Below are 17,101 nucleotides of genomic sequence, written 5' to 3' on the forward strand. Positions count from 1 at the left end.
ATAATGTTGTTCGAGCCGTTGTGTTGTAATTTTGTTTGTTTGTTTGCTTTATTGTTATTAAAACCCTTTCTAGAAGTTTTGGTGTTTCCTTTTGTTTTTCCAACTTCAGTGTCACCCTGTATAGCCAGCCATTGGATTACATTCCACGTAAGCAATGAATGGTAAGTGCTTGGAATTCATTCTCTGCACATACAACATTTAGAAGTTCCCACGTATTAATTAAAGTATAATAATAATTATAAACTCCCTTTCGAGAATTGAATAATAAACTCTTTTGAAATCCAGTCTCGTTATGATACTGGTCATAACGATACATAGATAAATAAAGAAATAACCCCTCAGGTTACAATTTTCCCATCGAAATGGCTTAATTAAAAAATTTAAAAGATACATTTTATGCAAAAAATCGTTAATAAACAATTTAAAAAAACAAAAAATAAGAGTTTTTTTACTTTTTTGACTATTTTTCCTTTAGTTGACATTGGAAAAGAAAATTGCTGTACAAAAAAACTAGGTGAGATTCCCTTCAAAATGATGCGCTTTCAAAAGCTTTTGGACTAATATTGATTGAGTTATAACCTGTCAAACTTAAATATTTTTTAGATTTTCTTCGTTTTTAATATAAGAATGATTATAATTCTTATTATTTTTTCAAAAAAGTAACGGTAAAAGTCGACCTTGTAGACTTGTAACGAAACAGAAATTAAATATATTTCAAATTAAATCATTTTACAAATCTAAATGTTTTTAAATTCTAAACAATATTTGAGTATAATTAATAAGTAGCTTTTAAATAAAATCATTTATATATATATTTTTATAAATTTCCTTATTTGAGATAGTAAAAATGAAATATAGTATGATAAACTGTAATTTCACTTGAAAAATTTCTCATAGTTTCATACAGTTGTGAGAATCTTTATTTATTATTAACAAATAAAACTTTTGAAATAATTTTTTATTAAGTAAAGAACCAATTCGTTGAAAAAATAGGAACGCTGAAATGGATTTTGCTTACTTTCTTATTATCAAGAGCAAAATGGGAAATAAGTATTGAGTGTGTTGTAGTAGGTAGTCCAATTAAATAAGCCTTTAAATCGAAATGTTGGTCAACTTGCATGAATTTTTGATATGAGTTAGTTTGAGGTATATTATAACAATAATTGACAGTAATTTTTTGTTCAACCCCCGGCCAAGGGTGAAAAAAGATAAAACAAAGGAGTTTTTCAAGATAACTCAGAAGGGGCAAGGGCTAGAAAAAAAGTTTCTTATAAAAGTTGTAAAGTATACAATTCTACATAAAAATGGTACTTGACTTTTTCTTGTACTATTAAAATTAACAGAGGTAGGGAGGCTAGAAGTTAAGGGAAGATTTCAGAAATTTAAAAAATCATAAGCAGAAAAACGAATGAATTTTATATTTTTTTCAATCTACTACTAAAAAATGTAAAGAGACTCGTATTTTTTTTATCGGTGGAAAAACATATTTACGAGGTAAAATACACCCTCAAGGTTCGCCCTCCAAAACAGTTTTTTCAAAATTCTTGGGGTTCTAATCAATATTTTGAATTGAAACAAAATGGAAATTACTTATGATAAAAAAACAAATATTTTGCAAGTGATTCCGTGTTTGGGGGTTGCTACCCTTATTTTTTATTTCAGAAAAACTATATTTTTTATTTATTAAATTGACCTGTTTCGAGGTTTTCGTTTTCGGGGTACAACAAATATGAAATTGTTATAACTTTCTTATTAAAAATTAAAAAATATATCTATTTTATAGATTTATTTTATATTATTTATATGTCATTTTTGATGTTAAAAATGACATTTTTAACATCAAAAATGACAATTAAAAAGCCCACTTTTAACAGTTTTGTAGAAAAAATATATTTCGAATTTGTTTGAGTTAGCTTGATGCATTAAAAATAGATTAATAAATGGAAATACTTAGATAAATCGATACCAGTATAACATACTTTCCTCTATTGTGTCTATTTCTGTAATTGGCGACCTTGTATGGTACAATAATATGGCGAGTCTTACAACTGATTACTCTGCGATGTAGAGGTGATCGTTAATCGTTATGCTTTCAGTCGTTGAAGTTGTGACAGCGTTAGTGCTGGTGGGTGTAGCTTACTGGTGGTTAAGCTGGAAAAGGTACGAAAGAAAACTGAAATGGATACCGAAGGCCCCAGGGCACCCGATATTCGGGAATGTTTTGGAGTTTGGAAAATCCACAGGTACGTGATAAAAATTATACACCAGGAAAATTAGCGAAAATAAAAGAGAAACTCGAAAAAGTCCTATCCGCGAGATTATTGTAAAATTGTCTAGAAGAACATAATACAAGACATATCTTGTCTCGTGAGTCAACAACTTTTATTAGCTAACTTTTCTATTTAAACAAATAAGTGAGGAAAACAGTTTTTTCATTTTGCAGGGAAAACCATCAATTTTAGCGAAAAGTGACTCACAGACAGCTTATAGGAAGTAAAATTATCTACAAAATGAGACTTGTTAAATTAAAATCGGTTAATAAACAAAAAAGTTACTGCAAAAAACAAGAAAAGTGCCCATTTTTTAATTTGTTTATAACTATCGCATTTATTGTTAAAATTTTATAAAACCTATGACAAGTTGAGGGTTTTGTCATACTTTAAAAGTGTGCCAAAAGTGGGCGCTGTAGGTGCAATAGTTTTCGCACAATTCTATTTGTTTATAGCGGAGGCTCCAAAAGTTATTAACTTTAAGCCTCTGTACAGGCGTTAATTTTCAATCAAACATGATTCTGAAAGCGTCATTGTAATCTTAAAGACGTAATTAAGCGACTTACTAAAAAATATCACTGTTTTTTTTAAAATTAACATTCTCAAATTGTGCATTAAAATAACATTGTTGCTATTTATGCTATCTCACCGAAAGTAGATGCAATGGATAGCTGGCAAAAAAATACAGTTTTAAAATAAAAAAAGTACCCTCTACGACCAACAGGAGCCAAGATAAGAATTGCCATTTCCGTGTTTGAATATGACTCCATTTTATGAGTTGCAATAATGTTGTATATTTAAATTTTTCACTCACCACTTTTACTAATTAAACACTGCAAAGCTAATTGACAGTTTATCAATAACTTAAATTGTTAAGCGTTGTGGCAACGTCAGTCTTTTATTTGCCATGGTAAAGAGATTTTTGTAATTTTTGGCCTAATAACTTAAAGAGCAGAGTAATTTTCAAACTCAATTTACTCGAAAACCATTGGAAATATCGATTTGGACAAAGATAATATTTTTTACGTAGAATTGTTAAGATTTTATAAATCTGTAGAGAAAATTGTAAAAAAATTGAAATAAAAAAAATTACGGGCCGAAAACCCCCTTCACCAACCTAAACGGAACGCATATGATTTTCATGTCGAAAAACGGAGCAGCCCATGTTATTTAACATAAAAAGTTATGTAAGACCCATAAATTTTTTCTATTTATTTGCGACCGTTTTGTCAATACCAGAAAAAAAAACAGTTTTGTTTGAGCCCTTTTAAGGGCATATAAATTCCTAAGGGTGCGTTTTAGGGCACATGTTAATAGGAACTTTTTGGCTTATTTTAATGAGTTGTAAACGCAGCAGAAGTTTGGAACCCTATTTTAGAAACACCCTGTATGTATAATTCAAAACTACACAGTTGGGTTTAATTAATTTGTTGATAATCGTATTTTGACATGTTCCAATTAGATCAACAACATCGAAACTAACAATAAGCTATTATAAGAAAAATAAAAGAAAAAATATTAAAAGAAGATTTAGACCTTGCTCGTATTATTTTCTAATTTGGGCTTTTTGCTTTTATGGAATTCATGAATTTATTGACTTTCAATCCAACTCATAGTTATGCCCTTTAACCAAATAACTGCCTTGAGCAGAAATTTTAAATATAGATTTTATGTTTCCAGTGCAAATAACTGCTAATTCTTAAGTCAACGTAAATCGGAATGTGGATAAGTTAAGTTTATTTTAAAAGATTTACTTCCTGCATGTGACAAATTTTATACAGAATGTCCCACTCTATAAGAAAAATATTGCGTAGAAGAGAAATTGCACAAATTATTTATCAATATTTCCGGTGCAGTATAGCAATATTTGTCTATCCTAGATACTCTGAGAGTGTTTTCCGGTTATATGAAGCAATGCAATGGGTTGTGTGCGGTAGATCTAATGGTGAAGAAGATGGTAGTAATAAGCGACTTGAAATTTTTGGAGTTCCTTTTGACTTCAACCAAAATTTTGGACAAGTCCAGGGAATACGGATTCCTACATAGATGGTTGGGAGATGGACTGCTTACAGCAAAAGGTAACAATTCTCATGCAAAGGAAATCCAGGAATAGTTAATCTTTCCTCTTTTAGCTGCACGATGGAGAAAGAGTAGGAAAATAATAACTCCCGCCTTCCATTTCTCCATCTTGGGGAAGTTCGTATCTATTTACGAATCCAATGCGGATGTGATGATAAAATTATTGGAGAAAGAGGTTGGGAAAGATTCGGTGGATATCTATACATACGTAACGCTGTGTACTTTGGATATAATTTGTGGTGACTATTCCTTTTCACCAAAAACAATATTATAAAGACTTTATTTAGTGGAGTCAAGATAGCTTAAAGTTACGCATTATTTCGAAATAATTATGGGAAGCATGGATTTTCCTAAAACCTCTTGAAATTACTTATTTTCGTACGCTAATTGTTTTTAATTGTTTAAACAATGATAAACAGTATTTTTAAGAACATATAAAATAATTCAATGAATTTTTTCAAATTCGATCGATTTTAAATAAAAAAACTCGCTCATATTTGTAATATAGAGGTTCGAAAATTGAAAATTATAAATGGCTAAAGAGGTTTTATTGAAAATATGTTTTATTTTTTAAAAAACAGATTTATTACAAAATAATTAATTTTTAAATCTCATCGAGTTCTTGCTCTTCTTCGTTCCCTATTATTTATTTATTCATTCATTAATTATTTTTAAAATGGATCAATATTCATAAATAAATATTAAACTCGTATATTTACAGGTTTATCATAAAAGAAAACGAATATAAATACATTAAATGCAAACTGAAGATTATTTGTAATAATAAGTAATAATATTACATTAAAGAATTACAAGTGTACGAGAGTATAAATTTAAAATGGACAAAATATGAGAAAAATACACTTTTTAACACACTGATAACTGCAGCTTACCCGAAAACATAAAAATCATATTCTTATACCATTTATAATAATAATAATTTAATTCTTATAAACGAAAAACGCTTTTAAAATTAATAAAACTGATTAGACTCATATCTGTGTCTACATCAATAAGAGAACTTATATTCACAATTTCAGATACAGAATATACGTTTTAAAAATGAATATTAAATCAATTCATCAAAAAACGTAATTTTTTTGCTGTTATAACAATTTTCCACTTATTACTATAAATAAAAAAAATATTTTTCGCTGATTTACTTTTTTTAAGGTCTTAACTTAATTCTTTGATGGTTTATTAAACAAAAAAAAATTTTTTTTGTGCATTATTAAAATTTATTTAACAATAAATTTCATCGATTTTTCATGATATATTTTTATTTTTTGTTATTTTTTGTTTTTTCAACTATTATTTCAATTTTTTAAGAAAAATAAAATGCACCATCTTAAAGTAGAGATTTTAAGCTTTAAAAAGTGCTTTCATAAAGTTTCAATATTCACATTTACAACTCTAGTTTTTGATCTATAAAGTATGGCCTAAAAAGTCAAATTTGTGATTTTTTAAAATTATTGAATATGTTGGGCTCAATATTTTTCAAATTAAATTTTTAAGATTTTTTCTATATCGCTCACTGTTTCAATCGTCATTTGAAGAGTAATCTGTGAAAGTTACAGATATTTATTTTAAAAATTAAAAGAATGACGGCTATTTTATTATTATTGTACAAAATTATAGAATGACGTAACTTTGTATACGTATTATATATCTTTTTTCTCAAGTTTAAAAACATAAAATTTTGATAGCCGGATGACTCTTCATTCATTTAAATTTTTGTGAGGTCGATTTCATCAATTAGATCAAAAGCTCGGGGCCGCGCGCTGTTCGTGAGCTATACTTGGGGTCCGCCCGTCTCATTTTTCGTACGTTAGAAAAAAAATTCTACAGCCTTCAATTCGCATTTTCGAAAAAAACTTTATTAACATTTTTTATGTAAAATTTCCTGTTCTTTCGAACGGTGCTGTATTTTTTTTTTAAATTATATATTTTTTATATATTTTGCAAAAACTGTAATTTTGCAACCAATTTGTTAAATAAATAATTTAGCGTACACTCTACAGTGGGTAACTTTGTATATCTTGTTTCTGACGACTTTACAAAGCGAAAAATAAAAAGTTCTCTCTTCCCGTAATTTTCGCGAAGTCAAAATCTATCTTGACTCCACTAATTAGTGAAAATTCAAAGCAAAAAAACAAACTTCTAAATTTTGCGGAGCATTTTAATGATTTTATAATAAAGTAACTCTGTCATGGTATATCTGGTTTAAAAATAGAAATTAATTTTAGTAATCATTATTAGATAAACAAATTAATGTTGTTATTGTATGTTTAACATTGATGATAATATAACTCTCAGAATCGCTATTATAACGAGCGTTCAAATAAAAACGTGGTCAAGTTGGTTCTGAAAATTTGTTCGTAGGGCGTAGCGTATAGCAAATGAACTTAAACGTCATCTGTCAAAGCGCTATATCACCGCTATCAATTTGAATATTTTCGTTTTAAAAAGCGTTTAAAATGGTGTTTTTTCAAGAACAAAAAGTGTTTATCATAGAGTCCTACTTTAGAAATGGACGCAAGATTGATGGAATATGGAAGTATTCTATTGAGGAATGTTTCATAGAATTTCAAAATCAATTTCCCGGCGTTGTTGAGTACAACATTTTTCAAAGTGCAGTTCAGCGTTGTGTTAATGTTTTTCGTGAAACGGGCAGTGTAACAAGAAAAGAAGGAAGCGGCCGACCTAAAAAGCGGACTGAAGAATTAAAAGAAAATGTCCAATAAATAATGGAAAATGCGCCAAGAACTTCTGTACGTGTTTTATCACAAATGGTGGGAGTATCAGTCGGTACCTGCCACACAGTGTTAAAAAAAGATTTGCGTTTGTTCTCCTATCGTTTAACTTGTCAGCAAGAACTTCATGAAGTTGATTTTCCGCGACGGGCTGTATTTTGTGAATGGTTTTTAAACAACTACGGTGAACTTCATAATATCACCTTTTTTTCTGATGAAGCCTGGTTTCATTTAAGTGGTTACGTAAACTCACAGAATATGAGAATGTGGTCTTCTGAAAAACCAGATAACTTTTTTGTCGAGGGCCCTCTACACGCTCAAAAAATTGGAGTTTGGTGTGCTCTCAATCGAAGGAGGATTTATGGACCTATTTTTTTTAATGGTACTCTTACTGCGCAAAGGTATAGAGAAGAAATTATCGCTCCTTTTGTTAACCAGCTGGAAGAAAACGAAATTACAAACTTTTACTTTCAACAAGATGGCACAAAGGCGCATACGGCAGGCAAGACGATGAATATGTTGAGGGAAGTTTTCCAAAATCGACTAATAAGTCTCAATGCTGAACATGAATTTCCACCGAGGTCATGTGATATTACGCCGTGTGATTTCTTTTTGTGGCCTTACCTTAAAAACACTATTTTTGAACTGCCTATTCCTGATTTAAACCATCTGCAGGCTCGACTTATAGACAAGATTCGTGAAATTAACAATACCCCGAGCATCTTAGAAAATGTCTTTAATTCTTTGAGGAACAGGTATGAAAAGTGCTTGGAACAAGGAGGGGGACACTTTCAGCAGCTGCTTTAATTTATTGTTATAACAAGGAGGGGGACACTTTCCGCAGCTCCTTTAATTGTTTGTTATTGTTATCACGATTATTCTTTAAAATAAAGTTATATAGTCACTAGAATGACCCGGCAAACGTTGTTTTGCCATATAAATTAATCCTAGGATTATTTTAGTAGTTTTTTTATAAAGAAATTTCACTTCTACCATCTATATTATATTTAGTGTTATTCAGTGTATATCGTGTATATTTTTTTTTATTAATAGTAATAGTAAATGTCATTATTACGGTTGATGCACAAACAATAATAATAATGGCCGAAAACTGTAGGGAGTGAGAAACGGCTCATTGTGTGAGAGAGATCTCATCCCTACTCCGTGCTGTTTACTGGGTCAGAAGTGACACCGGTCGACGCCTGGCGGGGATAAAAAAAATTATCAAGTGATAATTGATCAGTTATCGACCGGGGTTGAAAATTATTGAATTACTAATATCGCTATTAAAAAATAAGGGTTGATGGTATAGAAGGGTGAAAATTTAGGATTGTATGTATTTTTTAAGGCCACATCATAAAAAAATAAAAAAATAAAATTTTGTCCAAAAAACAACAAAAAAAATTTTGGGGTGGACCACCCTTAACATTTAGGGGTATGAAAAATAGATGTTGGCCGATTCTCAGACCTGCCCGATAAGCACACAAAATTTCATCAAAATCGGTCCAGCCGTTTCGGAGGAGTACGGGAACGAACATTGTGACACCAGAATTTTATATATAAGATTAACGTTATTGAAACTGACAGCTGCTATACAGCTCGTTGAGAAATGAGGTTAAGTTGGTCGCTATAAGCTACTCCCTACGTCCAATGTGTCAGAGCTAACTTCGACCACGTTTTTATTTGAACGCTCGTTATTTACATTCAAGCAAAAAATATACAGTTCTATACGTGTCCTCATTCAATTATTTTATAAAAAATAATATCACTTCAATTTGACCTAATTAATAGCTTTAATTAAGGACTTAATTCCTTATTAAGTTCGACGCAGCAACTAATAGATAATAAATTATTATTAATGACTGCATAGCAGTTGCAGAACATTTTTAATTCTGCGTTTTATTTGTATACAACGATATAATGAAAGAGCTGATATACAGGGTGTTCCACCGGGAACTGCGTCGATTAATATCTAGGAAAGTACTGCTCCGAAAAATTTGAAAATTTGGCAACATGACAATATCCCTAGGGAGAATACATCTAAAGTATTTGCAATTTTCTATTTTTTGGACAGTTTTTCTCGTATCAGACCTGTTGTCAAATTGGCCATGACCAGAAATACTCCCAAAACACTTGAAATAACATGACACTTGTCAAGCTACTTGTCAAATTATTGTTGTGTCTGAATAGTTTTTGCCGAAAATTTAAATAAAAATGCCTGGGCATCGTTTAAATTATACTAATGAGATTTGTCCAGCCCAAACTGAAAGACACCGTGGCGCAATATATTAAAGAAAATGTTATTCATTTTTTCAACTTCAACACCCTGTATCTCACCAAGGAAGCACTTTAGGCAAAAATTTTATATAAAGTACCCCTACGAATTTTAAGTGTTCTATCTGCTGGCGAAGTTTGTAACTTTATTTTTGTTATACCCTGTATAAAAAATCTATCAGTGCACCCGAAACAGATTTGAAGTTTGTCTATCCTTAAACACATAGGACGATAATTCCCTATTTGTTAAATTTTTCCTTCCATGGTTCTTGTCGATTAATAATACCGCGTGTTGTAGAAACCTCAATGGGAGTGAAGATAAACGCACAGATGAACAGACAGTCAGATTACGTTTTCGCGGTCAAGGAGATGTGCAGGATAACCGTAGACCGAGGTTTTTCTCCCATAAAGCAGTTAGATATACTGTATCCGCTAACCAAAGATTTTCACAAGGAGTTGAGATATGTCAAAACGTTACATTCGCATACCGAGTCTGTAATTCGCGCAAGGAAGTTAGCATTGCAAAATAATCATTCCGAAAACGATATGCAAGCTGCAGAGAAACCGAAGAACATTTACGAAGAAGAGCTGGGTGCCAAGAAGAAGGTCGCGTTTCTTGACTTGCTTTTACAGGCTAGGGTTGACGGACAACCTTTACCCGACTGGTATATCAGAGAAGAAGTCGATACTCTTATGTTTGAGGTTCGTTGAGTAAAATACAAGTACTCCTCTAACTATACAGGGTGTCACATTTATGATATACCTAGTGACGTAATATCTTTCAACTAAAGAAAATGGTAGTTTACCAAATTATCGTTAAAATATTTTGTGGTTGTGAAAATAGACCACCCTGTATGTTATTATAGAAGTATTTCGTAAAATCTGAGTTAAAAATTTGTTTTCAGGGACATGATACCACCGGTGCTGCTTTAAGCTTTGCCTTGTGTTGTTTGGCTGAAAATCAGGAAGTTCAAGTAAGACTGTCATTTATTAGAAGTGTTGTTGCATATTTTTTAATTTCTTGTTTCAGTAATAAACTAAAATATTAATATAAATAGCAAAAATGTGTCTATTTATTGCAAAATTTTGTTCAAATTCTTTAATAATTTTGCTTAAAAAAATATTGAATTGATATAACAAATATTTTTTAGTACGTTGACAGGATGTTTATTATTAGTCCAGAGACGGTATCTGTTTCAAAAAGTCCATATTTGGAAGTTTTCTTGAGCCAAGTATGAAGGTCCTATACCCAATTTAAAGATCCCAAAAAAAATCCCTAAAAAGTAATGTTTTTCGATTTTTACAACAATAATCATGATTCATTCGATTTGTAACTAGTCACATTTTTAAAAAAATTTAATTACAAACATTTTTTTCCTTCTCAATTTTCGCCATAAAATCAACTCTTGAAAAGATACATAATTAAATAGGAAGAAAAATATGACATTTTTCGATTTTTTTTAACATATTGTGCCGCCAAAAGTTAAGCCCACGTTTTTTTTTATACGCATAGAAAAATTTTTATTTCTAGTTATATTTGAAAACCAAAAAGCCAAAAATCTCCGTGGATATACGATTCACCCAAACCAAAACAGATACCGCCTAGTCTATATGCGCTCTTACAAACTTTATTGGTGGATTTACGTCAAAATTTAAAAAACAAGTTCCTATAAACATCTGTGCGAAAACGCTTTGTTTTTGATATACAGGGTGTATCTAAATAACACCGAAAAAATTCAAGGGGCGATTCTCCGATGAAAATTAATAGGGGTTTTTGGTATAAAATTTTTTGAAAAAACCCTCCCCTGAACAGTTACGCCCCTCCTAAAATTACAAAAAAAAATTGTTTTTCTTTTTTATCTTCCACGTACATCAAGCTAAAGAAACCAAACTTGGTGAACATTATCTGTCAATAAAACTACACTTTTTGAATTTTTTTCAACCCTGAACTATTTTTGTAAGGGGTTGAAATAATCAACCCCTATGACATTTTTTCTTATAATTTTTTTTTCGATAAAATTTTTTCCTTTTAAAAAATATGTCTAAAAAACCCCATTCATTTACTAACTTTTTGATCTCTTCAAGTTTCTTCGAAAAGTTAAGGATTTATGACAAAAAAAAATAAATGTATTGTAATGTATTTTTAAAAAGATGAGCTGTTTAACGCGAGTGTATTTTGCCGAAAGATCTAGTGGCCTGTTCTTTACAATGGAATCCGTAGAAACAAATGTCAATGTCATTTATTGTCATATTAAATAACATTTTATTAAAAAACACTCAACCAAATAGTTGACCTATGATTCTACTAGGCTAAGAAGTTTGGAACTTAGACTAAAAGTGAACAAATGATGAATAATGTTATAACAGTAACAAAAAATAAAAATCTGTCGGATATTGACAATACAATCTACAAAAAATGTTGAAAATGATTGCCTTCAGCTTCAATACAAGCATCTACTCTTGTTCTCATAGAATTGCGTATGCGTTCAAATATTCCTGGTGAATTTTTTATCGTTTCACACCCTGCTACAATGCGGTTTCGCAAATCATTGATATCTTCAACTGGCCTTGAGTAGATCAAAGATTTCAGATATCCCCATATGCAAAAATCCAAAGGATTAAGGTCAGGGGAGCGGGCTGGCCAATTTACATATCCTCCTCGACCTATCCATCGATTGGCATACACCTCATCCAAGTGACGTCTTGCACGTATACTAAAGTGGGCTGGTGCACCGTCGTGCATAAACCATAAACGTTGCCTAATTTGAATGGGAACTTCTTCAAGAATAATAGGTAATTCTTCGAGAAGATGACAATATGAGTCACCATCTAATCGTCGTGGAAGAAAATAGGGACCAATTAAATGATCGTCGATAATTCCGAGCCACACATTTAATGAAAATTGATACTGATGATTTCCTTCAAAAAAGTCATGAGGATTTTCCTCAGCCCAAATATGATTGTTACGAAAATTTCTAATACAGTCTCTTGAGAAATTCGCCTCGTCAGTAAATAAAATATTTCTTAAGAACTGCGGCGCTTGGCCGATCATATTAATAAGCCATTGACAAAAAACCACACGTGGTAAAAAATCTCGAATCAGTAACGACTGCACCCGTTGGAGATGATAGGGATATAACTGTTGTTCTTTTAAAATTCTAAAAACTACCGAATGGCTTACATTTAGGACACGAGCTATTTTCCTGGTACTAGTTTCTGGGGATTCCTCAATTAAATTAAGTACGGCTTCATCGACAGCTTCAGTTCTAACTTCTCGGCTACGGCCACAGTCATGACTTCTCTTTTCAAATTTTCCAAGTTCCCGCAAGCGTTGGTGAATATTTGTGAACGTAGTATGGTGGGGTAATCTACGCTCTGGGTACTGTTCAGCATAAAGTCTTTGCGCTTCCAATGCATTACCGTTAGCATACCCATATGTAAAATGCATATCTGCCATTTCTAAATTCGAATAGTTAACCATATTTTCGGTTTATTAACTAATATTTTCTACACAAAATCATGAAACTTGTGAAATAGTAAGAAACAGTAACAATAAATGACATTGACATTTGTTTCTACGGATTCCATTGTAAAGAACAGGCCACTAGATCTTTCGGCAAAATACACTCGCGTTAAACAGCTCATCTTTTTAAAAATACATTACAATACATTTATTTTTTTTTGTCATAAATCCTTAACTTTTCGAAGAAACTTGAAGAGATCAAAAAGTTAGTAAATGAATGGGGTTTTTTAGACATATTTTTTAAAAGGAAAAAATTTTATCGAAAAAAAAATTATAAGAAAAAATGTCATAGGGGTTGATTATTTCAACCCCTTACAAAAATAGTTCAGGGTTGAAAAAAATTCAAAAAGTGTAGTTTTATTGACAGATAATGTTCACCAAGTTTGGTTTCTTTAGCTTGATGTACGTGGAAGATAAAAAAGAAAAACAATTTTTTTTTGTAATTTTAGGAGGGGCGTAACTTTTCAGGGGAGGGTTTTTTCAAAAAATTTTATACCAAAAACCCCTATTAATTTTCATCGGAGAATCGCCCCTTGAATTTTTTCGGTGTTATTTAGATACACCCTGTATATTGAAGTTTAAAAATATCACATCTATTTCGACTTTCGGGCCCAGGGGTCAGACCATGTTTATTATACGTTTTTTGGGTCGCTGAATCCGAATCCGTCCATTTAACCCCATCACCTCAGGATTTTTCATAACCTCAAAAAATTCGATATTCTGAACAATTAAACCATATAACCTTAAAATTCAAGCTTTCAACGCTAAATCCAATTAACCAAATCCCATAAACATTTACCCCAATGATATCCCAACCTAATAAGCCCATGAAACCAAACCCCAATAACCCCATAAACCCATAACCAAGGGAATAAATCATAGGCAATTTGTATTATAGCAAAACATCACATAGCTCTGGATTCCTCGAAAACCCAAGTACTCAAACCCAAAAAATTCCCATAACCCTATAACCCCATAACCCCGTAACTTTATAATCCCATAACCCCATAACTAACAAATAATAGGCAATCTGTATTATGGCTAAAGGTTAACGTGCTTGAGGATATCATAAAAACCTATGCAGTCAAACCCTAAATCCCCCATGACCCTACAATTCATAACCCCACGATTCCCTAACCACAACTTCATTATCTTGTACTTTAATAATAATAATAAAAATAATATCACTACCCCTCATTCTAACCACGAGAATTAGCCCAGAAGTAGGAAACTTGTGCGGGAGAGGAGGCGGCATATTATTATTATTGATCCCATTCACCAAAGAACCGAGTGTTACAGTCGATCTAGTTTTTTTTATAACTTTAATTGGTAGAATCATCGGGATTAGTATTACCCGATGTATAAAACGAGGCGGTTGCGCGATCGGATTTCGTACAGTATATAGCTCTCATAAGAGCTTTTGAAAAAAAAAAAATTAAGGGATAGACCGTACTATAAATGACTAGAATGATTAGATCAAAAGACTAGATCAATATATGGGATGCATTTTGGGTTTGAGTACTAGGGTTTCAAGGAGTCCTCAGCTATGCCTATGATTTATTCCCTGGGTTATGGGGTTACGGGGTATGGGGTTATAGGGTTATTGGGGTTTGGGTTCATGGGCTTATTAGGTTAGGATATCATTGGATTAAATGTTTATGGGATTTGGGTAACTGGATTTACCGTTGGAAGCTTAAATCTTAAGGTTATATGGTTTAATTGTTCAAAATATCGTTTTTTTTGAGGTTATAAAAAATCCTGAGGTGATGGTATTAAATAGACCTCGTATTCGGATTCATCGACCCAAAAACTTATTATAAACATGCTCGCAAATGTCGTTTTTTTTTTGTGTGACTGTGTTATTAACGCTCAAAGATCACATTTGAGGTGGGCCACCATAAATGCGATTTGGGATATAAGTTTGAACTTCTATGTCTTCTTTATTTGTTAACGGAAACAGCGTAGTTATACCAAAATTGGCGTAACATTTTCCGAGAAATCGAATGATGTAATTCGAGAATTCTCACTCGACCTCGAGGGTTAACGTTGACTGATGAAGCCTGGGCTAAAGATTTAACTAATTAATGGGATGTTGAATAAGTTATCTCTGTTTTTTCGTGAAAATGAATCCTTTATTTAAAAAAAAAATGGTAAAAAACATGTCCCTGAAAGGATTGTCCATCGCTAGCGTCCACTAGTCCACGTCTTTTGAGTCTATCCAAGAGTAGACCCATTTTTTGGCAACTTCATAAGAATGAAAGTGATGCTCAGCCAAACCATGTGACATCGATCGGAAGAAGGGGCAATGTCTGGTGAATATGGCGCGTGGGGTTTCCAAGTAGGTTTTCATCGGCCACATGTTGCAAACATGTGGCCGAGCGTTGTTATGTTGCAAAATCACTTTGTCGTGTCTCATCTATCATCAACGCATCTACTATAGTCGATAGCGATCTTCCGTGATGTGTTCATTCGGTTTAAGCAGCTCATAATAAACTACAATCAGCTGATACCACCAAACGCAGAGCTGAAAAAATATATCTTTCGTTTTATTCGAAAAAACGCGCCTGTATCTCGACATCGAAACATTCCAATCCAGAAACATATTTTATAAAAACCGCCATTTGTAAACCTACCACCAAAATTTGACAGTCTATCATTAACACCCTATATATTCCGAATAATTCTCACGATTTTACAGGCCCGAGCCGTCGAAGAACAACGGACAATATTTGGGAAAGACACAAACCGACCTATAACCTTCGACGATATTCAAGCAATGAAATACTTGGAATTAGTCATTAAAGAAACACTACGAATATATCCGTCAGTGCCATTTCATGCAAGAAACACAGACATGGACGTCGAATACAAAGGTATATTTTTCAACTAAATAAAGGAAGTTCTGCTTTTTAAATGTTTTTCATTTAATTTTTATAGATCCGTAAACAGGAAATGAGAAAAAGGCCTTTTTCACATTCTCAGAAATTTTTGTAAGGTCAGAATTCGCGGATCAATTCGTTTTTTTTTGTGACGCTCTGTAAAATAAAAACAAGTGTCTGTATAAATCAAGTGTAACATAATTTTAGATGGACAAATCATTCCAAAGGGAACCAGTTTGGTAGTTTATGTCTACGGAGTCAACAATAACCCAGAAGTTTTCCCCAATCCAGAAAAGTTTAATCCGATGAGATTCGAGAACATGGAGAAGACATCGCCATTCGCTTATCTGCCATTCAGCGCTGGACCTCGTAATTGTATAGGTGGCTATGACTATAATAACAAGCTTTCATTTGTTTCTAGTTTTTATAATTGGCACTAGATTATACATCGATGAAAAAACGCATTCGTTACACCTTTAGTTTTGATAATTTCACATGTGATCTATTTTCAGGGCAAAAGTTCGCGATGCACGAGATGAAGGTTGTGTTATCCAAAGTATTGAGGAATTATGAGTTGTTACCTGCCATTCCCAAACATGAAGTGCAGCTAGCTGCGGAGACTGTACTGAAGTCAGCAAATGGCATTAAAATCAGACTAAAATATAGAAATTTAAATTAATCTTCACTACATTTAATGTTATATCCAAAATTTATAACCGAAATCACCATGTTATTGTTAATTAAAAATAAATAAGTAAACAAAATAAAAAAGTCGAGTTTTAACATCATCTTGAGTTATAAGGGTGTTAGAAATTATGTCAAGCCGCTACACAGATTCTTCATCGAGAGCTTTCGATAGGATAGGTCACAAGGTTTTACTATACAGGGCGTTGCCAAATGCAAGAATTCTAGAGCAGATTCTACATCCAAAAATACGAAAAATCGTAGGTCCACAAATGCTTCGTTTTTGAAATAGAGGGTGTCAAAAAAAATAAATAAAAAAATATGTTTTTTATTGATAATTTCTGAATTTTTCATTGGAAAGCGTTTAAATTTGGATCAATACATACGTAGGTTATAGGTGGGTATAATTGATTGCATTTCAGACCCGTCAGGAGCGTAGATATGGGGAAGTACCTATTGATTTTAACCAGAAATTCTACGCCACTGGCGTTTCTACTGGTTTTTACTTTATTCTAGAGCAAAAAGGTTCCCTTCCACATCTGTCAGTTAGCGAGCGGCTTTCGAGCTGTTGAAGATTTTTAAAAATCACCATCAGGAGTATAAGTTTCACTGTTTTGCCTAGTCGATTTGATGTTACTA

The 17,101-nt window shown here is 32.2% G+C and overlaps 1 protein-coding gene across 1 annotated transcript; it reads left to right on the plus strand.

Moving 5' to 3' along the window:
- Positions 1-2,070: 2,070 nt before the first annotated feature.
- LOC108906006 (cytochrome P450 4c3-like) lies at positions 2,071-16,500 on the plus strand. The gene is made up of 8 exons (XM_018709122.1): positions 2,071-2,243; positions 4,151-4,348; positions 4,403-4,588; positions 9,675-10,078; positions 10,282-10,350; positions 15,598-15,772; positions 15,986-16,159; positions 16,291-16,500. Exons 1-8 carry the CDS (start codon positions 2,087-2,089, stop codon positions 16,455-16,457), a joined length of 1,530 nt encoding a protein of 509 aa, XP_018564638.1. The 5' UTR covers positions 2,071-2,086; the 3' UTR covers positions 16,458-16,500.
- Positions 16,501-17,101: the final 601 nt, after the last annotated feature.

Source organism: Anoplophora glabripennis, unplaced genomic scaffold (assembly GCF_000390285.2).
Source record: "Anoplophora glabripennis isolate ALB-LARVAE unplaced genomic scaffold, Agla_2.0 scaffold188, whole genome shotgun sequence".
In the NCBI taxonomy this organism is placed as follows: Eukaryota; Metazoa; Arthropoda; class Insecta; order Coleoptera; family Cerambycidae; genus Anoplophora; species Anoplophora glabripennis.

Excerpts from the sequence above, each read along its gene's own strand:
- LOC108906006 (XM_018709122.1), top strand. The coding sequence starts at position 2,087 with ATGCTTTCAGTCGTTGAAGTTGTGACAGCGTTAGTGCTGGTGGGTGTA. Across the intron at positions 10,079-10,281 it reads TCGATACTCTTATGTTTGAG|GGACATGATACCACCGGTGC; the intron begins GTTCGTTGAGTA and ends ATTTGTTTTCAG. Across the intron at positions 15,773-15,985 it reads CATGGACGTCGAATACAAAG|ATGGACAAATCATTCCAAAG; the intron begins GTATATTTTTCA and ends ACATAATTTTAG.